The sequence below is a fragment of the Zalophus californianus genome, chromosome 5 (genome assembly GCF_009762305.2).
Source record: "Zalophus californianus isolate mZalCal1 chromosome 5, mZalCal1.pri.v2, whole genome shotgun sequence".
In the NCBI taxonomy this organism is placed as follows: domain Eukaryota; kingdom Metazoa; phylum Chordata; class Mammalia; order Carnivora; family Otariidae; genus Zalophus; species Zalophus californianus.
Window position 1 is genome coordinate 3419381 of NC_045599.1, and position 23520 is coordinate 3442900.

The window sequence follows — 23520 nt, forward strand, 5'->3', positions numbered from 1 at the left end:
TAAAAATGGAAGGCAGCAGACGGTCAAACAATAGCTTCCATGTACTGAAAGAAAATTACTGCCAACTTAGAATTCTATACTCAGAGAAAAGATCCTCCAAGAAACACTATCAAGATGTCCTCAGGCAAAAACTGGGAGACCAGGCCACCAGCAGACCGCTACACATTAAGGGAAGCTAACGACTGTTTTTGCAGAGAGGCAGAAAATGATCCGCGAAGGAAGATCGTGGACAGAGGACGGAGGGAAGGAAGGAAGGAAGGACAAAATCCATGGTTAATGGGTGGGTCCATCTAGCGGAAGGCCAAGTGTATGAAAGAACAGGAACAGGTAGAGCGCGCAGCACGTGGCTGGATCCTGAACCAGAAAAGGGTGTTGGTGGGAAGTTGGCTGAATCTAGAAGAAGCCTGTAGTTTATAGGACTGGGCCGCTGCTAAGCCCTTCACTGTCATCACTGTGCTGTGGGTACATATGATGTTAACACAGGGGGAGGCTAGTCAAGGATATCAGCGAACTTTTTTTTTTTCTGCAACTTTTCTCTACGTCTCAAACTATTTCCAAATAACACAGAACCACTGGGGTCCTGTGCTGCCAGGCAGTGCCCTCTGCCCAATCCTGCTTCCTCCCCTTTCTTTCCCAGGGGCTCCCGCCCATAAACCCTTGCACCCCGAACCCCCTGTCAGCATCTGCTTCCCAGAGGATCGCCCCACAACAGGCTCTTGGGTTGGTTGTGTGACCTTCCCACAGGCCCATGTGGGGGACCTAGCCCAGGAATGGCAGGTGGTCTGTGTCCCCATCAGCCTGGCAAGCCCCCTGGGGGTAGCAGCTGTATGCAAAGTAAGAGGCTGGTACAGGGACTGAACCCCCAACCTCCACACCTGCCAAGGGCATGACGAACACAGGCATGGAGGACCTTGCCGACCCCGGGAGGGTCTGCGTGTGGGCCTGGGTGGGTGGACCGAGTGGGAGGGGAACTGCTGCCCAGCTAGGTTGGGCTGGAGGGTGGGGTGGGGGCGTGACAGTGCCAGGCAGGTCAGGGTGTGTGTGAGCCTGTCTGGCTCCCCTGGGTGGGGCTGGATAAATGTTCAGTGCATGGCTCCGTGAGTCGGGCCTGCTGTGGGCTGGGGATGGAAGCCAGACAGGAAGACTATGTCGCGCACATCTACTCAGCGGGCTGAGGAAGCAGGAGAGCTGGGGCCAAGGAAAATCTCTGCCTCAGCATAAGAGGCAGGGGAGAGGGTGCTGATTTTCAGACTTCAAGGTCTGGGACGCCTCAAGTACCAGGGCCCAGGGCGGCGAGGGCCATGCCCCGACTTGGCTGACCGGCAGGATGTGGGCAGATGGAAGGGTGGGTGAGGGGTCTGCTGGGTGAACACACAAGTAAGGGAGTGGGTGGGTGGCCAGGTGCCTGAGACCCTCCCCCCAAGCCCAGGACCTGACCGCTCAGGGCTGTGGCTCCCGTACTCCGTGGAAAACAGCCCCCTCCTGGCACCAAGACAAAGCAAACTGGCATATGAGCTCATTTCTCCACATGGGCAGGAGTCCCACAGGTGACCCCAAGATTATTCCTCCTGGCCTTTCCTAGAGGGGAGAGCTTCCCCATTCTCTCTCAGGAGAGCCGTGTCCGTGGGCAAGTGGCCCCAGGGCTGGTGGAGGGCACAGCAGAGAGGCCTGCCTGCAGGACGCCCTGCCTGGCAGATTCCCGAGGAGCCTGAACCCTTCAGCTTTGTCTTTGGCCATCATACCCAAGCAACCACATGTGCCTAAGCAAACGTCAATTACAATGTAAAATGTTTGTCTACACTGAAAATATCGATGGACGAAATATTATAATGTCCCGAATTGGCTTTCAAGTAACCTGGGAGTGGGGGAAGGGTGGGGGCATGGAGGAAACGTTTGTATGGAGGCGAATAAAATCCTAAAGTGCGGTGATGAGTACCCGGGAGGGTTTTCATTCTCTCCTCTCGACCTCTGTGCATATTTGGAAATTTCTGTAATGAAGCTTTAAAAGTAATCCAGGTGAAAAATAAAAAAAATAAATAAGTAAAAATAAGCTAGGTGAAGTCCTTGTTCAAAGGGAAATGACTGGCCCGCCACCAGCGTCTTTCAGGGGATGCAGGAATGTGAGAATCCAAGTTCACTCCAGCGTACCGCTGGTTTTTCTTTTTAATTTCCTTTGTTTTTGTTTTTTTTTAATTTTGAGTGTAGTGGACACACAATGTTACATTCGTGTCGGGTGTTCAATGTGGTGACCTTGACTTTTTTTTTTAAGATTTTACTTATTTGGGGCTCCTGGGTGGTTCAGTTGGTTAAGCGACTGCCTTCGGCTCAGATCATGATCCCGGAGTCCTGGGATCGAGTCCCACATCGGGCTCCCTGCTCAGCAGGGAATCTGCTTCTCCCTCTGACCCTCCCTCCCCTCATGTGCTCTCTCTCTCTCATTCTCTCTCTCAAATAAATAAATAAAAAGATTTTACTTATTTGTCAGAGAGAGAGAGAGCGCAAGCAGGAGGGAGCAGCAGAGGCAGAGGGAGAAGCAGGCTCCCCGCCAAGTAAGAAGCCTGATGTGGGACTCGATCCCAGCCTGGGATCATGACCTGAGCCAAAGGCAGATGCTCAACCGACTGAGCCACACAGGCGTCCCATAACCTGATGTTCTTTTCCTCCCTTTGTACATTTTCTCAGTTGTGGTAAGATACACATAACACGCAATTTGCTATAGTAACCACTTGTAAGCGTGCAGTCCGGCAGTGTTAGGCACATCCGTGCTGTGGTGCAACTGATTTCTAGAACACCTTCATCCTGTTGATGTGCAGTTTTGCAGTGACTTCCCCAGGCTTCTCTTAATACTCCTCTCACCCCGTCCCACCCGTAATTCCCTTTGATGGAGGGATGGGAGAGGCCAGGTCTCCCCAGCTCCATGCGGGTGGCAGCCGGGCCTGGGGCCAGGTTTCTGGGGACCCGCCAGTGGGCCAGCCGGGCGGCCTCGACATGGGGCGGCGTTGGCACTGCAGTCCCAGCTGGCTCCTGCAGGTCTGAGCTCTCTGCCCCAGGACAGGCACCTGAGCAAGCCCTGGCAGCTCTTAGCTTCCACCCTAACCCGCAGCCTGGGGCTGCCCCGGTCACTGGGGGAGGGCAGGCAGCAGGGGTGAATAAAGGCTCCTCCCCAGCACGGGTGACTCAGGGAGGGCCGTCCAGGTCCCGGAAGTCCACTTTCACCCCAGGGTGGGGGGTACGTCTCCCTGGATGCAGTGGCAGGGCAGCCGCACTTGGTCCTACCAGCTTGACCCCAACAGTCGCAATGCCACAAAGTGGCTTTTTTGCAGACGGTGTGTTGGAGCTGAATCCAGCCAACCGTCAGGTCCTGGAGGAGGCCCTGGGGGAGTCTGGACATAGACTGGAGGCCGGTCGCTGTGTGTTCGGGGCTTGCTGTCTCCTGAGGGTGACAGATGAGCCACCAATCTGCACTGCAACTCGTGTTGCCACAGTAACAGCGGATGGGGGCGGGGGTGGGAGGAGGGACACAGTTGGTGCCCTTAATGCATTCTCCCCAAGACTGGCGTGTACAGATGAGGACACTGAGGCAGCCCCCAGGGCAGAGGCACACCGGGCGGGCCGGGGCAGGGGTCGGGCCCGAAGGAGGTGCAGGACCGGTCCTGAAGCTAGGGATGCCACCGCTCCAGCAGGGGAGACTGGGGACGGAATGCGTGGGCTGGGATGCACCCTCTGGGGCAGGGTGGGCGACAGCTGGGAGCCTGGGCAGCCAGAGTCAAGGGGACCATTCCGAGGTTTCACGAGCGGCTCCTGGATGTTAGAGTCCCGGTCAGTCTCATGCACATCCTCGCCCAGGGAGACAGACCCGAGGCACCACAAGTGCACGCTGGGTGGGGGCCAGCCACTTCAAGACGGGCTCCAAGAAGCATTCTGTCCTTCTGACAACCTTTCCTCCTTTTCCCATCAGAAGGGAGAAGGACAAACTAACATGTTCAGATGCCTACCATCTGCCAGGAGCCGCGTTGCATGCTTTGCAGACATTATTTCACACGAGCCCCTTGTTTGAGATGAGAAAACAGAGGTGCACAGACAGAAAGTAAATGGTCCAAGGTCAGCTGATTCCAGAAGTGGTTGCAGCCACGGAGCTTGCTTCCTTTCTCCTGGCCTGGTGCCCTCAGGGCCTCAGGCCTTGGCATCTGGGCGTTGTGGCTGAACCTGGCAGGCTAGGAGGCAAGAGACCCAGCTCCCAGGGCCAGCTCTGCCAGGAACTAGCTCTGATGTGTGTTTTGGGGGAGTTTTTCCATCAGAGGAGGTTGGACAGAAGGGACCCAAGGGTACAATGTGAACGCTCTATGGTTTATGCCCTAAGGTATGTGCTTGTGAATCTGGGCAGGAGGGCAGAAAGGTGAAGGGCACAGGGTATGTGGAGGTGGACAAGGAGGCACTCTTTGGACTGGGACCAAAGCTGCCTCTCCCCTGGGGCAGCTGGTCCCCTTGGGCCCCCACACTCCCCATGGCGGGGGGGGGGGGGCGGGGGGCGAGCAGGACAAACTCCAAAGGCTCAGAGAAGCCAGGCAGGAAGGAGCATCTGCCAGGCCGGCTTCCCAACTTCCAGGGAGGAGTGGTGGTGGTGTGGGGTGTTCTTGGCAGCCTGGAGCACAGAGCCCGTGCAAGAGGTGGGAGACAGACAGCCTCGTCCAGGCTGGAGAGGGCATGGACAGTTTTGTTTCTTTGACCGAGGGCTCTGCTAGAGGGATAGAGCCAGGCTGCTCTGGTGCACCTGCCCCCCCCCACCCCCACCGGCTCCAGCCCCCTGCACTCTGCACCCAGCCCTCTTCAGAGAAGTTCAACAGGTTCAACAGGCCTCTGCTCTGCAAGTTGCCCTTCTTTGCTGCAGGAGCGCTTTCTAGGGATTCCGTTCAGCCAGGACCCTCCTGCCCTTCTCCCCTCCCCTCCCGGTGCTAAACACCCCTCCTGTTGGGAGGTTCCAAAACACTGCACATCCTTCCCCTCCTGCCTCCCTCTGGCAGCCTGGTGCAGGGAAAGAACATTGGACTCGGGGGTCACGATCTTGGATAAGTTGCCATGTTTGTAACAACAAAAAGGGGAGGGGGTGAATCTGAGTTTTCACCAAAACTTATCTTTGATGCCCCACCTTCTCCTCATGTAATTTCTTGCCAAAACAAGACAATTCTGCATTCAAACTATCTCATGAATCTTCTCCATCTCTTCCTCTCCCCACTGCCCCTGCCTTCTGTGGCTGTTTCTTTTCTTTTCTTTTTTTAATTTTTTTAAAAAATCTATTTGACAGAGAGAGAGGGCACAAGCAGGGGAACAACAGAGGGAGAGGGAGAAGCAGGCTCCCCGCAGAGCAGGGAGCCCGAGGGGCGGAGCTCAATCCCAGGACCCCGGGATCACGACCTGAGCAGAAGGCTGACGCTTAACTGACTGAGCCACCCAGGCGACCCGCGTCGCTGTTTCTGTTCCCTGAGATCCCTATAGTCCAGCCTCCCTGCCTTGACCTCTACACAGGGCCTGGGTACACAATACCCGAAAGTCCAGCTTGGTCCTCACACCTCCCTCTCTCAACACCTCAGAAGCTCCTGGCACATAGTTGTTTTTTTTTTTTTTTTTTTTTTTTAAGATTTATTTATTTATTTGAAAGAGAGAGAGCATGAGCAGGGGGAAGGGCAGAGGAAGAGGGAGACAAAGCAAGCCCCAACTAGGGGCTCCATCCCAGGACCCTGAGATCATGACCTGAGCCGAAATCAAGAATCAGAGGCTTAACCAACTGAGCCACCCAGGCGCCACCCTCTCCAGCACCTATTTCTTTATTTTTTTTAAGATTTTATTTATTTATTTGAGAGAGAGAGAATGAGAGACAGAGAGCATGAGAGGGAAGAGGGTCAGAGGGAGAAGCAGACCCCCCGCTGAGCAGGGAGCCTGATGTGGGACTCGATCCTGGGACTCCAGGATCATTACCTGAGCCGAAGGCAGTCTCTTAACCAACTGAGCCACCCAGGCACCCTCCAGCACCTATTTCTAATTAATGAGCTTGCATTCCCCGGAATGTGCCCTGCCTTCTCCAGCTAGAGGCTCCTGACCACGGTGAGGCCCTTGCTCCATGGAAATGCTTCCCATCCGTCAAGTACCACCTCAAAATCCATCTCCCCAATGAGGCCTTTCCTCGGGTCCCCCGAAAGGTGAAGCGTGTCCTTGTGCTGAACCTTCATCTGTCCCAGCGAGTAACCCCACCAGACTGAGGTGCTCCTCGAGGGCTAACATCCAGAGTAGTAGAGAGTCTTCTTAGAGCTGAGTCCCCTTAAGTTTGGCACTTCCATCGTTAGCAAATGGGTAAGGACAGCACTAAAGACAAGGGGTTGCAAATTGGTGACCCATGGGCCCAGAATGATCCATGGGGACACAATTTCTCTTCTTCATTGTGGTAAAATTCCCACACCATAAAATCAACCATTTTCAAGTATACAGTTCAAAGGCATCTAGTACATTCACAAGGTTGTGCAACCACCACCTCTCTCTGGTTCCAAAACATTTCCTCATCCCAAAAGGAAACTCCATGCCCATTAAGCAGTCATTCCTCATTTTCTCTCCCTACAGCCTCTGGCACTAATCTGCTTCATATCTCTCTGGATTTACCTACCTCATCTAAGTGGAATCTTACCACAGGGGGCCTTTTGTGTCTGGTTCATTGCACTTAGCCTCATTTTTTTGGAGGCTCATCCATGTTGTAGCAGGTATGACCACTTCGTTCTTTTTTATGGCTGAATACTATTCCATCGCATTGATATACCGCAGTGTGTTTATCCATTCATCACTGGATGGGCAATTTGGATCTTGTCGCCCACCTTTGGCTACTGTGAAGAGTCGGGCGGCAAACATTCGAGTACAAACACTTGCCTGGGTCCCTGTTTTCAATTTTGGGGATATATACCTAGGAGTAGAATTGCTGGGTCATAGGATGACTAGGTTTAACTTTTTGAGGAATACACGCACTTTCACTGCTTGAATCTGGATACCTTCAAGTGTCCATCTCTGTCTGTCTCCATCTCTCCTGCATTGTCTTACAACCGTTTGACTCACATTATTTGTCTGGCCCCTGAAGGCATCTGAACTTGCTGCCCCTAGAAGGCTCTGGCGGCAAAAAATAAATAAAAATAAAATGCTTAGCGCCGAATTCAGTCGCTCAGGAGCCAGAGACCTCGGGTCTATCTCTCCATCTCTCGGAGTACTATTTTGCTCCACCTCCGAACCGGTAATAATGCTTACCTAAGAGGAGGCGGCGAGGATCTGGGAGGTGATGGACGCAACGCGCCTCCCCGGGAGCTGCCGAGTTCTGGAAACCGAGAGGGGCGGGCGAGGCCAGGAGGAGGAGGAGCAGGGCGGGCAGGGCGCCCTTCGGGGACGTCGGCGGCGCCGGGGGGGCTGCCGACCCTTCGGGGATCGGCGCGGCGCGCAGGGGGCGGCGGCGGCGCGGGGCGCAGCCGGCAGCGGAGCTCGGGCGGCTCGGGCGCGGGGCGCCTCGGCGGGCCGCGGCGGGGCTGGCGCGGCGAGTCCGGGCGGGGCTCAGGTTGGCTCGCGCTGGGCGGGGGTTGCCCCCCGTCCCCGCCCCCCACATCCGGGGGCCCGGCCGGTCCCTGGGCTGGCGGCGCGCCGGTGAGTCAGGCCGGGTTTTCCCTCCGCCTCTGGGCCAGGCGAGCGAGCGCCGCGGAGCGCGCGTCCCTCCCTCGCCAATCCGGCTCCGGCGCCCGCCCGCCCGCCCGGCCGCGTTTTCCCCGGCGTCCGCCGCCCGGCCGCTCCGAGCCGCCTCGCAGTCTCGCCTGGAGCCGGTGGCTGGAGGGAGGGTTCGAATCCTTGCGAGGGAACCGTAGCGCGCGAGGGGCGCGGAGCGGCGCCAGCATGGTAAGTGCGACGCGCCGGGGGCCGGGGACTGGGCTCGGGGGTGGGGCGGGCCGCCGAGGTCTCGCTTTCCCGGCGACCTTGGCCAAGCCGCAGCCCTTGGCCGGCGAGGTGCCCGTCTGAAAAGTGGGCGGGGGTGGCGGGGTGCGGTGTGCGCCCAGGTGCTCCCTGTTTCCAGACACTGAAGCACCGAGGCGCGGGATCAGGGACCGACCACGACGCTCCTCTGGAGGGGCAGGCGGCAGGTCACGCTGCTCTCTGCAACCCCTGCAAATGTGCTCTCCTCGGAGCAGGGCCCGGGACCCCTGCGCCGCGGCTGAGGTGGGGCAGGCGCCCTTGGCGCGGGAGTCTGACCCGGGCTTCGGCCCCCCGGCTCCGCTGCTCCGGGCAGGCCCAGGGAGGGGCCAGCAAGAGACGCCCCCTCCCGCCCCCCAGGTAGCTCGCGGACCTCCCGCAGTTCTGGGGAGCCCACGCCTCCACCACAATCTTCCCGGCGGGGAAATTCCGTGGGGATGCCAGCATCGTCTGTTCCTCCACCTTCGCCACAAGACCCCTCTCCCGCCCCCTCCTGGATACCCCCTTCCTGCTCCCGTCTCCTGTCCTGTAAGGGCGGCAGCTGCCGGCCCGCTGCCAGAGACCAGGGATCCCCGTCCTGTGGGCACACTACCAGTTCTTGGAGGCCGGAGCACCATCCCAGTCTGGCCAGAGCTTTTGGCCAAAGCGAGGGCCGGCCTGGGGCCAGGGCGACATCAGGACCCTGGCTGTGTCTGGAAAGAGGACTGAGCTGGGACCTGTCGCCTCCCACCCTGCACCCAGGCCCCCAGTGCAGATTGGGGCTCTCCTCATTTGCATCTGGGGCTTAGCCTGGCTGACCTGCGACCTTGGCCCCCGTGCCCTCTCCCTGCTCAGCCAAGGAGGGAGCGGAGGCAGGAGGCCATCCTGGGCCCAGTGATCAGCCTCCTCCCAGGGCCCTCCTGGGCAGGGCTCCCCTGCTGGCTGGCTGAGTGTGGGTGTGTATGTGCGAGACTGAATGAATGCGGCCAGCCTGCTCTCGCCACCACCTCTAGAACTAGCAGCTTCCAGGGCTCGAGTCCCCAAGCAGCAATGCTTCCGCTATTTCTCTCTGACCCAGGCGCAGGCAGGAGGAATTCCATGCTGAGGGGACTGGGGTCCAAACCTGCCTGGTTGTAGATGCGCTTGGGGGAAGCAGCTGTGGGGGGCTGGGCGGACATACATATACTGCAGCGTGTGCCCATGGAAGGCAGCTGGTGACCCCTGGCTGGGACAGCAGTAGAGAAGGGCCTTGCCCAGGGAGTTGGAATTGTTCATCATTATGGGATCTTGGGCAACTGGCTTCTGGGCTTCAGTTTCCTTGCCTGCCCCTCACTAGGCTGTTATAGAGATGAGCTCAGATGATGAAATAAAAGGGCTCAGAGAACTGTGGAGTGGTATACATCTCTATGTGACTCTGTGGTGATACTAAGACTCACTCCTCTGGGGTTAGATGCAGGGCTCTGCCTCTTCAGGTGTCTCGGTGGAACTGGGGTATGCTCGCCTCTCCCATCAGGGCCCTGAGCCCCCCTCACCCACTGCCCCTCCTTTGGAGCTGGGACATTCCAGTCGCAATTCCTCAGGGGCAGCTGCAGACACTCCCTTCAGTGAAGCTGATCCCCCAGCAGGTGATGGGACTCTCCCCTGGGGCCTGGGCTCTGGAGGGGCTAACCACAGCCAAGGCTGGACTGGGAGCTTCAGGCCCACATGCTCTTGGAGGGGCCAATCTAGAGGAGAGGCCCACTGGGGTCAGGGTGGGCTTCTTTTTTTTTTTTTTTAAGTCACTTTTTTTGTTTTAAGATTATTTATTTATTTATTTATTTGAGAGAGAGAGAACAAGTGGGTGGGGGGAGGGGGAGAGTCAGAGAGAGAAGCAGACTCCCCACTGATCAGGTAGCCCGACAGGGGTTCGAGCCCAGGACCCTGGGATCACGACCTGAGCAGAAGGCAGATGCTTAACAACTGAGCCATCAGGGTGGGCTTCTAAACCTGAGGAGCTGTGTACTTTCTCCAGTGCAGCTGAACATGACCTCAGGCACGTGCTTTTACCTCCTGGGCCTCAGTTTCCTCTTCCAAAGGGGAGGATGTCAGTATTCCCAGGTGTTGTGAGCCTGGGGTGAGCCCCGTGTCAGGCTGACTAACGGACACCAGGGTGCTTCCCTGCGTGTCCTGTCTCTGTTTCATGGCCAGGGTGGCTCCCTAGCCTCGTGTTCCTGTCTCTACCAAGGGTTGATCCGAAAGAGATGCCCCTCTGTGTCCAGGGCTTTCAGTGCTGCTGGCTAATCTTGGGGCCAGGGGTTGGGGAACAGGAGCTCAGGGGTCCTGTTGGGGCCAGCTGGGTCCTGTGCAGAATATGACCCAGCCCAAACCTAGCCAGCATGGTGGTGGGGAGGCTGGGGCGGGTTTCAGCTCTGTGCGGAGCTCTGAGCCTCAGGGCATGTACTGAGCTCTGGGCAGAGGAGCCCCTGGAGGCATTCGGAAGAGGCCCTGCTTTTTGCTCTGCTGTTCCCAGAGGAGCGGCAAGGCACTTGCCTCCCTCCCTCCTCCCCCACCAGATCCTCTCCAGCCCAGCCTGCACAGCTGCCCTGGCCTGATTAGGCCAGTCCCTGGGCCTCCAAGCAACGGGGAAGGAATGTGTGTGTTGAGGGGAGGTGGGATGGACCCCTTTAGGAAAAGGGACTGTCCCCAGACTGCGACCTGGGCAGCGTGGAGCCTTCTAGAAGCCCGGGGCCTCAGCCCTGCTGGGAGAGCTGATAATACAGCCTGAGAAGTCACCTAGGAAGGTTTGGGTGGAGGGCGAGGGCCTTGGGGAAAGACAAAAGGAAGGGGCTGTCTGTGTCCCCTTTCGTCCAGTTCCACAACTGTTTCTAATTGCTTAGGTCACACGTGGAGAGAAGCCCTTCACCCCCCCCCCCCCACACACACACACCTCTCTGCATCTAGCCTGGGGGCTTGGTAGGACAACTGGGTCTTCTTGCTAGTGTAGTGCTAGAGCATTCGCATGTCATGTGTGTGTCCCAGAGGGTGCTCAGCGCTGTGAGGGTGACCTTGTCCGTGACTGTGTGCTGTTGGATGTGACCGTCCGTGCTATGTCCTCTAACACAGGAGCTACCATGCTGCTCACTGACTGGACTGCGGTTTGTGGGGGGAGGTATGTTCTCTTCTGGCCCATGACTGCCTCTAGTTCAAGGGCTCTCTCCTGGGACCTGAGATCCTTTGTGGGGAACCAAGGGTGCCTGTTATCCCTCCCTGAGACAGGAAGTCAGGATCTGTGTTTGGGGGCAGGTGGGCGTATTCGGCACCCCCGCCACCATCCCCACCCCCATGCTTGCACTCGGCTTCTGGTTCCTGAGACCCTTCACCTCCATTGTCTCTGTGATGGAAACCCAAAAGGAAGATGGGGCAGGCAGTCTCACCCACTTCAGAGATGGGACAACTGAGGCATGGCAAAGGGAGAAGCCATAGTGGCCGGGTCCCCATGGAGAGACAGTGGGAGGACAGGGCTGGAGACCGGGTTCTTGGCTGTCCACCTCCCTGAGAAGCAGCGACAAGAGCTGAGTGTGCTCAGACACAATGGGTGTCTGTCACTGGGTTCGCCTGTCATGGTAAGGAGGTGTCAGATTGGGAGGCAAGATACTTCAGTTCTAACCCTTTGGGCTGTGGGTGCCATCCCATCCTCCCCGGGGCCCCCCCTAAACATTCAACAGCCATCCTGCTGAGATCACAGGCATCTCATTCCAACCAGCTCTGTGACCTTGGGCAAGCCACTTCACCTTTGGAAGCCCCAGTGCCCTTGCCTTCAAAGAGGAACAACAGCTCTATCATGATACTCAGACCCCTATGCAGGGCTGTGTTGCTGGAGGTGGCCAGCACCTATGATTCCTTAACTGGATGAGTCCCCCGACCCTGTGTGCCCTGTGACCTCCTCAGAGGCTATTAGCTGGCCACGGGGTGGGGGTGGGGAGCAGGGCCCTGCCCCCCATCCCTCCCACTCCCGGAGAGCTTTGTCTTCCACAAACACAAAACCTGGAAATGGTTGAGGAAGATGGAGCCTCCTAACGACCATTGTTTGAGGTGGGAGTGGGTGTCCCGGAAGCAAATTGGGGTGGGTGGGGGGCGCACAGCTGCTGCACGCCGGCTGGGTGTCTGTATGGGAATGGGAGCAGTTGCTCATGGGGGGGCGGAGGCAGAGAAGAAGGTGGCATTCACTCATTCGGCAGGTCCTGTCTGCACATCTACCATGTGCCAAGCCCTGGGCTGGACAGGGGATCCAGAGGGGAACTAGGGCCAGGCCCCACCCTCCAGGGTGTGATCTCAGCACAGGTGGGAGTTGGTCCCTAACCTGGTCTGTGGGCTGCCTGCCTGGGAGGAGGTCATGTCTGAGCAGCTGAGCTCGGCTTCAGGCAGCCTGTGTTGACCCTGGCTATGGGGCAGGCCCTGAACTGGATGGACCCTTTGTCCTGTTATCTCAGCCCATCCTCCCAGCATCCCTGAGTGATAAGACTGCTCAAGGAAGCTAGGGCCCACACGTGATTGGCCCCACGCTGGGTCAAGATCTGGGACACCCCCCCTCCGGTGGTGGGTTTTGGGGTGGCAGAGGCTCCCACTGTCCCTTCCCTCTGTCTCCCGCCGCTGCCCCTATGACTTCGTGAACACCTGTTCCGGAAACTGGCCATTGTTCCCGCCATCCTTCCTCCCCTAGGCCCTTCCTGTTTGTGTCCCTCCCACTGCAGCCCCCAACCCCACCCATGCCAGGTGCTTCCCTTGGAGAACTCTGATCCACTGCAGGAAGAGGGGCTGAACTGGGTTTTCCCCTCCTCGGAGAAAAAGAAGGAATGGGGAGCCAGAGGCCACCCCTCCAATTTGGGTGAGGAGCCTGGCAGGAGAGAGAACAAGGTCAGTCACACAGAGCCTGAGTCCTCAGCTGGCGCAGTCCTGGGAGGGGCCCTGTCCCACTGCTTTGGGCCTATTGCCCCATGTCCCCCAATCACACTGGCCCGTAGCTGCAGCTGGGGCACCAGGCTGGTGGCTTGGGGGCCTCTACCCCCTTTCTCTTGCCAGCCTAGGAATCCTGTCCTGGACTCTGTCCAGGACCCATGCTGCCTCCTGGGCCTGGGCCAGGTAGGGAGCTGACACAGAGAACACGTACCTGGTTTTAGGGGATCAGGGAAGTTGGGCAGCAAGTGCCCACCTGCCCCTAATGGAGCCTCCCGATCCCCAGAAGCAGCTGCCTGCACCCTGTTGAAACTTCATGGCCACAGCCCCAGGCCCTGCCGGCATTGCCATGGGCAGCGTGGGCAGCCTGTTGGAACGGCAGGACTTCTCCCCTGAAGAGCTACGGGCAGCACTCGCGGGGTCCCGGACTTCCCGCCAGCCTGATGGGCTCCTCCGGAAGGGCTTGGGCCAGCGTGAGCTCTTCAGCTACCTGCACCTCCCCAAGAAGGATGGCAAGAACACCAAGAGGGCCCCTCGGAACGAGCCTGCTGACTACCCCACCCTCTACTACCAGGAACATCCTCGGGCTGGCGACTTCAGCAAGACTTCACTGCCCGAGCGGGGTCGCTTTGACAAGGTGCATCTCTGCCCACTTCCCTCCCTAGTGTTGGAGGGTGGGAATCGGGGGGGCTTGGGGTCCCCTCGGAGACCCGGGTCCTTGGATGGGGCTGGGACATGACCCTCCTGCTGTAGGCTGGCCTGAGCTTGGTCACAGGTCACCAACCCCTGGGGACATGCACCCCAGAGTCTCAGAGAGGATCCCAGGGGGCTGTAGGGACATCGGAGGGCAGAGCTGAAGTCAGCCCGGGGCCTCAGACCTGCCCTTTTTCTTCCCGGCAGTGCCGCATCCGCCCATCGGTGTTCAAGCCCATGGCGGGCTCTGGGAAAGGCTTCCTGTCCATGCAGAGCCTGGCGGCCCACAAGGGCCAGAAGCTGTGGCGCAGCAATGGCAGCCTGCACACACTGGCCTGCCACCCCCCACTGAGCCCAGGGCCCCGGGCCAGCCAGGCACAGGCCCGCGCCCAGCTCTTGCATGCCCTCAGCCTGGATGAGGGTGGCCCCGAGCCCGAGCCCAGCCTGTCCGACTCCTCCAGCGGGGGCAGCTTCAGCCGTAGTCCTGGCACCGGCCCAGGCCCCTTCAGCTCCTCGCTGGGCCACATTAACCACCTAGGGGGCTCCCTGGACCGGGCCTCACGGGTCCCCAAGGAGGCTGGGCCCCTGGCTATGCTGAGCTGCCTGCCTGAGCCACCGCCCCCCTATGAGTTCTCCTGCCCCACCGCCGAGGAGGTGGTGGCCATGCTGCCTGACACCTGTGAGGATCTCAAGAGGGGCCTTGGTGATGAGGATGGCTCCAACCCCTTCACACAGGTGAGGGCGCCCCCCCTCCACACCCTGGGGTCCTGTTCTGCCCCTTGGCATTGGGGTGCAGGGAAGACTGGAGGGGCCCCAGCCAGCTCACCTACGTGTCTCTGGCCACAAGAGAGTAAGGAAGATGGAAGTGATCTAGTCCCCCGCCCCCCACGGGATGGGGATGTCGTGTCACTGGCAGCCCTGGCTAGCCAGGAATTAGGTGGAAGGGAGGAGGAGAGACTCCCTGAGAGGGCCGTGTGCTGGGGACACTTCCCCTCCAGCCACGGCTGGGGTGTTGTGCAGGGGTCTAGCTATGGGAGCGGGGCCGTGTGCGGATTTCCCAGCGTGGCAGGCGCCTCTTGCCCTCGGCAGGTGCTGGAGGAGCGCCAGCGGCTGTGGCTGGCTGAGCTGAAGCGCCTATACGTGGAGCGGCTGCACGAGGTGGCTCAGAAGGCAGAGCGCAGTGAGCGCAACCTCCAGCTACAGCTCTTCGTGGCCCAGCAGGAGCAGCGGCGGCTGCGCAAAGAGCTGCGGTTGCAGCAGGGCCTGGGCCCCGAGCCTCGGCCCCCCGGCGCCCTCCCAGAGGCCGACCCTAGCGCCCGACCCGAGGAGGAGGCCCGATGGGAGGTGAGAGACCAGGCATCCTATAAACTTTCCGTTCCCTCCGCCGCCGACGGTCGCGTCCTCGGCCGCCCGCCCCCCGCCCTTACCCGCTCTCGCCCATCCTGTGTCCCTGCAGGTGTGCCAGAAGACAGCGGAGATCAGCCTCCTGAAGCAGCAGCTGCGGGAGGCCCAGGCGGAGCTGGCGCAGAAGCTGGCGGAGATCTTCAGCCTGAAGACGCAGCTGCGGGGCAGCCGGGCGCAGGCGCAGGCGCAGGACGCGGAACTGGCCCAGCTGCGCCAGGCGGTGCGGAGCCTGCGGGAGCCGGGCCCGCGGGAGGAAGGCCCGGGCAGCTGTGAGACGGACGACTGCAAGAGCAGGGGGCTGCTGGCCGAGGCGGGCGGCAGCGAGGCCGGAGGGGGCGGAGGGGGCGCCGAGCAGCTAAGGGCCCAGCTGGTGCAGGAGCGGCTCCGCGCCCAGGAGCAGGCGCTGTGCTTCGAGCGCGAGCGGCGGACGTGGCAGGAGGAGAAGGAACGGGTGCTGCGCTACCAGCGGGAGATCCAGGGAGGCTACCTGGACATGTACCGCCGCAACCAGGCGCTGGAACAAGAGCTGCGGGCGCTGCGGGAGCCCCCGGCGCCCTGGAGCCCTCGGCTGGAGTCCTCCAAGATCTGAGGCCAGCGGCTGAGCGGGCGGCAGGAGCACCGCCGAAAAAATGGCCTGGACCAGCCCGCCCCGAGGTGATGGCCGGCTCCTTCCTTACACTGGTCTGTGGCAGAAGCTGCGGAGGCCGGCCAGGGGTGGGGAGGCCCACCGCGAGGAGGGCTCCCGTGGTGCCGTGGGCTGGATAGGCTGCCAGGGCGGCAGGAGCCAGGGCAAGTCTTCCAGGCAGAGGAGCCCCTTCGCGGGGCCCCGCCCCGCTCCCGGGAGTGAGAGGTGGCCCAGAGGAGGAGGTTGGGGAATGGAGGGCCCCATGATGCAGAAGGGCGGGCATGAGGGAGGGAGGCTGGGATGGGAACACTGGCCTCCCGCAGAATAAAACCACATTTTCTACAAGGAGCCCCCCCCCCCCCACCCGCCAGAGGCTACATTGGGCCTGTCCCTGGCCTGAGTCTAGAGGATTGTGGATGGTTGGCGTCGGGGGCCCTTTGACTGGGCTGTAGCTCCCCTCCATGGTCATGGTCCGTGGGAGGGTGTGCCCTGTGCCCATGCGTGTGTGCACGCGTGTGTGCAACCGCTGGGCATGCGTGTTGGGGAGTGGAGGAATCCTTTTGCCCCGGCACTACATGGTTCCTTAGCTGCCGTGTGGGCTGAAATGTCTTTCTTCAGCACCAGTGGGATTTTGCAGAAGGAACAATGCCAGAGAACCCAGAAAAAAGCAAAAGGGCCAGTCAACCAAGCCATGGCTAGAACATGAAACATTCTCTTGGTAGGAACTCTGGGCCCTGGGTACCCAGCCCCCTGCTGGGTTTGGGGCTGGCCTAATACAGCTTCCGCCTAGAGCACCCAAAGGCTCCAGGAGGGCCCTGCCCCTCCCAGAACGCACCTCCCATCTTTCCGTCTGCCTGTGGTGCACCCCTCCCTCCACAGGAATGGGAGGCCCCAGGAAGGTGCAGGAAACAGGCAGAGAAAGCTTGTGAGTTGGTTACTTGGTAAAGGGCCTGCAGGGCAGCAGGGAATGTGGCCATTTCCCTGTAGGCAATGGAAGGCCAAGGGATATTTTTAAGCAGGGGTGAGATGTGATCTGATTTGTATTCTGGAAAGCTCTGTGCTGAGAGGAAGCAACCCTCCACCTCCAGCCCCACACCAGGCTCCCTGACCCTTGGTCTCAGCCCAGGCTGGTCCTCAGACCCCTCCAGCCTACTCCCACCCCTAGGCTCTCAGCAGTCTGGTTTCCCTTCTGGACTTTTGCTCCCTCCTGGGTGGGTGGCCCAGAGCACAGACCTAGTCTGGCACGCAGGTGGCCTGTCACCACTCCTTGCAGTAAAGTTCAGCATCCTTATGGGCGCATCGCTGTAACTGCTGCTGGGCCATTGAGCACCTCCTGTCTGTTAGGCCTTCGGTGCGTGGGCTCTCAGGGTTGAATTAGATGGTGCTCCCTGCTCCAGGGGAGCCAGCCCGCAGACCTCCCAGTCCCTGCCCTGATGGGGCAGCTGCAACCTCTGACAAGTTCTCTGCAGAAACCCCAGTTTGCTCCCATCACCCATGATTCCCCCTTCCCAGGCCATGCCTGGCCACTCCTCACGCCCCAGCAGGTGGGTCCTGGTGGAGTCGCTGTGCTGGGGTACGGGTACCCACGGGGCTGTGGAGCATGCGCTGATATGCCCCGCCTTTTCAGGGTGGAGAATGGGGTGTGTGAGTTGTCTGCCGTGGGTATGGTGTGTTTATGGCCATGTAAGTGGCAGGTGCATGTGGAGCTGTCTTGTGGGTGGTGGGTGTGTCTGGGGGTGTGTTTGGGGCTCCCGGGTTGGGAGGCCGGGAGGGCTGCTTGCTGGCTGTTCCTTCTGCTCCATTTCTTCCCTCCAGCCCCAGCCCAGCCCCTCTTGGCTCTGGCCAGGCTTGGGTCAAGCCTGTGGCCAGGACAGACCCCCACGCCTAGCTGAGCCTGCGTTCTCTGCCGGGGCAGGGAAACTGGGAGCACTCAAGTTAAGCAGGTCTGTCTCCCACAGGCCTTGGAACCTGTTTCACAGATCCCTCCAAACCAAGGTCTCTGGGCCAGTGACCCTCCAGACCCTCTAGTGACCTAAAGCCTGGGTCACTCCCTCCCTGCAACCTGGAGCTGGTCAGGCTGGGTGCCCGGGTGCCCATGTGCCCCACCGCGGCTGGGGTCCACCTTCCGGTGTACCATCTCTGCGGAAGGGCTCCCCACCCAGCAATTAGAGAGCTGGGCCGGCGAGTACAGCCAGCGGGGAGTGGGTGGGCGGTACCAAAACTTGGCAGCTCTGCCAGAAACCAGGGCCAGACCCAGATGCAGGGGGAGGGCGCGAGAGAGAACTGAAGCTGGGGTGGCTCCGAGGGAACCAGATCCCTGCTGGGCAAACCAGTTCCCAGGTCCCCCAGCCGGCTGGGTGGCTCTGGGACCAGCCGATCACAGGTGCCACGGCCGCGGCCCCTGCTCTGGAGCAGCCCCTCCCTCCTGTGCCCCGTGGGCCTGCCCCTCAGCTGCCCAGAGGCCCCTTCCCCCAGCAGACTAGGCCCAGGAGGCCAATTCTCCAGAACTGAGGCCGCTCCCCGAGCTGGACTCTGTGCCCCTGATCTCTCCTGTTCTCAGCTCAGAGTGTCACATCTTCCAGTGGCTCCCTGGGCCCCCTTTGTCTATCACTTGGAGCATCTGACAGCCTGATAATGGCGCCCTTTCTGACCCCAGCAGCCCCTCACAGGCCCTCTGGGCCCTCGTCCTCCAGGTAGAGCCTCCTCACAGATCTTACTTCCTCGAGAAAGCCTTCCTTGAACTCATGCCCTGCACTGTCTGGGCATTCCACCCCATCCCCCCACCCCCCGCTTCGTGTCCACAGACCCGTATATTTGCTGACATTGTCGGTCTCTCTCCACGGGGCTGTGGGCATTGCCAGGCAGGGCTGTGTGTTCTGTTTTTACCCTCAGAGCCTGCTCTGGCTCCAGCACAGAAGGCACTGGGGCGGCGGGGGGGGGCTTTGGAGTCAAGAGGGACCAGACCTCTCCCTGACTGGCGTGGGTTCAAGCTGGGGGTGGAGTGGCGTGGGTGGGGAGGTCTCCAGCTCTGGGTGTTCATTCACCATTCACGGACACCTGGGCCAAGCACTGGAGCTGCAGAGCTGGTCACCACTTCCTGCCCAGTGAGGTATGACATGCCTCCCTCAGGGCCAGACCTGAATCTCAGATGAGGAAGCCATGGTGGTCAAGGCCTCTCTGCCCCCATGACCCTTCCCTGTGGGGGGAGGGAGACAGCCACACACATACATCCGTGGTAGTGACCAGACCAGAAGAATGCAAACATATACACACAAGGGGACAACGGAGGGGCCTCCGTGGTGGCAAGTCAGCAGAGCATGGAAAATTACATTTCTCTGAGACCGGGGTGGGGGTGGGGCTATAGGTATTAGGGAGCCTTTCTTCAAAGACTGCATGCCTCACAGTGACAATTCAGACCGAGTAACTCACCACCCGAGTAGGTGGGGCTTAGCCCTCTATATCGGATTCAGAAAAGAAGAATGTTCTATTTCTTGCAACAAAACAAAAGTGAAATAGGTCATGAGAGGTGGGGCATGAGTACCATGGGATTCAGAGGAAAGTTGTTTCGCTTTTCACCGCAGGTGATGAGGGGTGTGCCTTGGGTGGGGGGCAGGTGTGTGTGACAAAGATTGACCAGACTTGGGTCAAGCACTTGTAACTTCTTGCTCCTGACCTTGGAAGGTAGCCCTCCTTTACAGTCCAGTTCTAGCAAGATTCCTGCTAAGTTCGTTTAGTCAGAATTCCCATCTTCCATAGCTGACTCCCCTCCATATGTAATCTGGTTCTTCATCTTCCACCATCCCCCAGGTGATGGCTTGGCCTGCCTTCAGCAAGACTCCTGTGAGGTACAGTTAGCCAGGCTACCTCCTGGCTGCCCCCCCCTCCCGCCGCCGGAGGTGTCCTCTTAGTAATTTCTCATCCACTGACCCCCCACACCTGCTCCTTGGCCATCAATTCTACTTTTCCTTGTATTTGGAGTTGAGCCCACTCTCTCTCCCCTACTACAAAACCCCCCATTGCAATATCCCCTCTTGAATAAAGTCTTCCTTACCACTCTTTGACAAGTGCCGTGAGTACTTTTTTCTTTAGCAGGGATAAAGGTCTCTGAGGAAGGGAAATTGGGGGGATTTCCTCAGGAGCAGGGTGGGATAAGGGCATCCAGGATCAGCCTGGAACTGAACACACGGAGGTGTGGGAGGGTCCTGTCTAGAAGGGTTTGAGGGGAGGCAAGGCAGCCCCTAGACAGACTGTAAGTTGGCACAGGAAGACCAGGCTGTGAGTGGGTCCCTCAGGCAGCCAAAGGGGAGGGCCAGAACCAGGGCTAGCTTTATGTGTGTGGTCTCAGGACCACACTCAGAAGGCCCAACACTAGCTGTGAGGCACTGCTTTTGCCATTTTTCTTTTTCTTTTTCTTTTTTTTTTTTTTAGGTTTTATTTATTTATTAGAGAAGCAGAGTCCCTGCTGAGCAGGAAGCCCAACGCGGGGCTCCATCCCAGGACCCCGGAAATCATGACCTGCGCTGAAGGCAGACACTTAACTAACTGAGCCACCCACACGCCCCATCTGCTGTTGCCATCTTGAACTTTTTTTTTTAAAGATTTGATTTATTTATTTGACAGAGACACAGCGAGAGAGGGAACACAAGCAGGGGGAGTGGGAGAGAGAGAAGCAGGCTCCCCACTGAGCAGGGAGCCCGATGAGGGGCTGGATCCCAGGACCCTGGGATCATGACCTGAGCCGAAGGCAGACACTTAACGACTGAGCCACCCAGGCGCCCCCCATCTTGAACTTCTTAATGATGCTCAAGCAAGGGGCCTCACATTTTCACTTTGCTCCAGAGCCTGTAAATGATGTAGCTGCTCCTGGCCTAAACCAAAGCCTTGCAAGGAGGGGCAGAAACAGAGAGAAGGAGCAGGAAACTGGTGGGTGCCACCTGGAGGGTGGAAAGAAGAGGCCTGAGCAGGCAACCCGAGCTCCATGGGCTGAGGCCCGATGCTCCCAGGTTCCACAGAGGACAGGCAATGTCTGCCTCACCTGCTGTTGCCCTAACCCCAGCCAGCTATCAGGGGAGGGTCCATCTTTTCCTAGCCTGACCTTCCAGGGCTCAACTCAGGGAAGCAAGGAAGGCTGTATTTTCAGGGGAACGCTTGTCTTGTCTGCCACAAACCTTTTTGTTTTTTCTTTCTTTTTCTTTTTTTAAAGATTTTATTTATTTATTTGACAGAGAGAGCCACAGTGAGAGAGGGAACACAAGCAGGGGGAGTGGGAGAGGGAGAAGCAGGCTTCCCGCGGAGCAGGGAGCCCGATGCGGGGCTCTATCCCAGGACCCTGGGATCATGACCTGAGCCAAAGGCAGATGCTTAACGACTGAGCCACCCAGGTGCCCCAATGAAACTTTTTCTTTCTTTTTTTTAATCTAGTGTGTTCTTTGTGTACCTGGTCCCCCCCCCCCCAGCATTTTTTTAAGGTATAATTTACATACAGGAAAATGCTTCCTTTGTAGGGTACAGTTTTTAGAACTTTGACAAATGCAGAAAGTTGCATAACCAACACTACAAGATACAGAATAGCTCCATTATGCCCCCCAAATTCCCCTCTCAGTCAGCCCTCCCCCCATTCCCCAACAATCAGTGATCCATTTTCTCAATACCCTTCCTTTCCTTTTTTTCCCCTTTTTGTGAGCAGTGTATAATCCCTCCCCATATTAGAACATATTACAAAGTAGCAAGTAAAACAATAATACTACACCTCAATGGAAAGAATGAGGAGCCAGAAATAGATTCCATTCTGTAGAAAATCTTAATGTTAGGATAAAAGGCTTCCAAATGTGAGGGAAAAGGTAGGATCATTTAATAAGAGGTACTGGGATAACTGGACAAAAATTGGGGGGAAAAATAAGCCATACTTTGCACTACCCCCTCCAAAATAAAATGGACATGTGTTGAGGAGTTAAATATTTTTTTAAAAAATCAGGGGTGCCTGGGTGGCTCAGTCGGTTAAGCGTCTGCCTTCGTCTCCCGTCATGATCCCAGAAGCCTGCTTCTCCCTCTCCCACTCCCCCTGCTTGTGTTCCCTCTCTTGCTGTGTCTCTCTCTGTCAAATAAATAAATAAAATATATTAAAAAAATTTTTTTTCAAAATTAAATCCTAGGAAACTAGCAAAAGATTAACAGGACTATTACTAAGGGGCGCCTGGGTGGCTCAGTTGGTTAAGCGACTGCCTTTGGCTCAGGTCATGATCCTGGAGTCCCGGGATCGAGTCCCGCATCGGGCTCCCTGCTCAGTGGGGAGTCGGCTTCTCCCCCTGAACCTCCCTTCCTCATGTGCGCTCTCTCTCTCATTCTCGCTCTCTCAAATAAATAAATAAAATCTTAAAACAAAAGGACTATTACTGAGTTAGTGGAGACCAGCTAAGTTTTTCGGCTTCGAAGCAGCCCCACCCCTCAACACAAACAAAACAAAAAAGCCACAGTCCCACCGAGCAAAGATTGACAAAATCATCTATGTAATAAAATGGTGCACGCTGAGAAGTAACAAAACCGCCGTGCAAGGAGAGTCACCTTTGGGGTGGACGACAATGACAAATAGAGGTGGAATGGCCTGGTATGGGTGTGTGCGCGCGGGCGGGACATTCAAAGTCCTTGGAGAAGCCAGGCTTTGCTCACGCCCATCTGGGCTGTGAGGCAGGCAAGGGCTCCCCCAGAGGAAGTGAGGAAGCCTAGGGCGTTTGGGCAGGTCTGAGAGGTCCTGCCGGCTTGGAGGCGGCTTCAGCGTAGCCGGCGGCCCCAGGCAGGGTTCACTCAACTCTCCGCCCCCGCGGCCCCGCGTGGGCCAGGACCACCCAGGCTCGAGGTGCACAGACAGGCCTTTCTGGGATGCTCCGAGGACGCCCCCGCGGGCTCCCCGTGGGGCCGCGGACCGCCCTCTTCCCTGTATGTGTCATAAGGTTTTGGAGCCGCCGGTTCCCTCATTCAGAAGTAGACCATATCGGCTACCTGGGAGGATTTTTGAGCACTTACTGTGTTCCAAGCACATGGTGTTGGGGATACAGCAGTGATGAGTACAAAGTCCTGGCCCCAATGGACCTTTTATCCTAAAAGGGGTGTGTGTGTGCATGTGCGCGCGCGCGCGCTTTAGGGGCAGGAAGACAGAATAAACGAATAAACACACAATTTCGAGTCAAATGCTATAAAGAAAACAAAACTGGATTGTGCAAACGCTAAACAGAAAAGATTGTGCAAGGTGTTTAGGGGAGTGGGGTGGGGGGAGGGGGAGGTTGCTCTGGAATGACACTGGTCCCCAAAGGGAGCAGGAAGTCAGGGAAACAGAGATAGAGACTTTTCTCTTGGGCTGTTTCTAGTCAAAGTCCCTGAGGCCTGCGGAGGAAATGGGGGTTGGGGGACTTCTCTGCCCCTCCCCTGTATAGCAAGAGGGCCTGGGAGGATCGTGAATTCAGTCCCGGCCTGCGTTTGGGGTCATCGCCTTTCTCTTCCTTCTTAACCTTTACCCTTCCTCCTTAGGACGGTTGTGCAATCCCCTCTCTCCCCCTCCTCGGCCCCCCAAGGAGGGCGGTCACCGAGGGCGGCAAGACAAGGGCTGGGACCCCCAAGCAGAATCCTTCTGTTGAATACCCGATGGGTAGATCAAGTACAGGCTTAGGGGACCAGCGAGGCTGGGGTAGAAAAAAAGGACTTTTCTTTTAAAGATCACTTGATACTTTTTAAAAAGAGCACCAAGGAGCCATAGCAGGAAAGCTTAACTCTTGGACCCCTGGCATGTACTGTGCTGTTCGGGTTTGTCTTCATTTTGAAGGAGGGCGAAAGGCAGGGCGCCGGGAAGGCAGAGTCGTTTCGGGGTTCGGGTTTCCGAGAGCCGAGTTGGGGCGCTGGGACCCCGGGAAGGA

The 23520-nt window shown here is 58.2% G+C and overlaps 2 protein-coding genes across 4 annotated transcripts in view; one reads left to right on the top strand and one right to left on the bottom strand.

Moving 5' to 3' along the window:
- Window positions 1-7505, bottom strand: part of LOC113929117 (olfactory receptor 2L5-like) — an 85483-nt gene extending 77978 nt beyond the window's left edge. The window contains exon 1 of the mRNA XM_027605755.1: window positions 7279-7505. The gene's annotated coding sequence lies outside the window, so the exon portion shown is untranslated. The remainder of the gene's footprint in view (window positions 1-7278) is intronic.
- A 180-nt stretch (window positions 7506-7685) lies between these two features.
- On the top strand, window positions 7686-19666 carry N4BP3 (NEDD4 binding protein 3). Of its 3 annotated transcripts, XM_027606941.2 has the most exons (6): window positions 7686-7911; window positions 12662-12855; window positions 13181-13531; window positions 13795-14322; window positions 14677-14931; window positions 15044-19666. In XM_027606941.2, exons 3-6 carry the CDS (start codon window positions 13211-13213, stop codon window positions 15578-15580), a joined length of 1641 nt encoding a protein of 546 aa, XP_027462742.2. In that variant the 5' UTR covers window positions 7686-7911; window positions 12662-12855; window positions 13181-13210; the 3' UTR covers window positions 15581-19666. The 3 variants fall into 3 exon arrangements, with proteins under 3 accessions (XP_027462742.2, XP_027462741.2, XP_027462743.2); XM_027606940.2 differs by lacking the exon at window positions 12662-12855; XM_027606942.2 differs by lacking the exon at window positions 12662-12855 and having other exon boundaries at window positions 13184-13531.
- Window positions 19667-23520: the final 3854 nt, after the last annotated feature.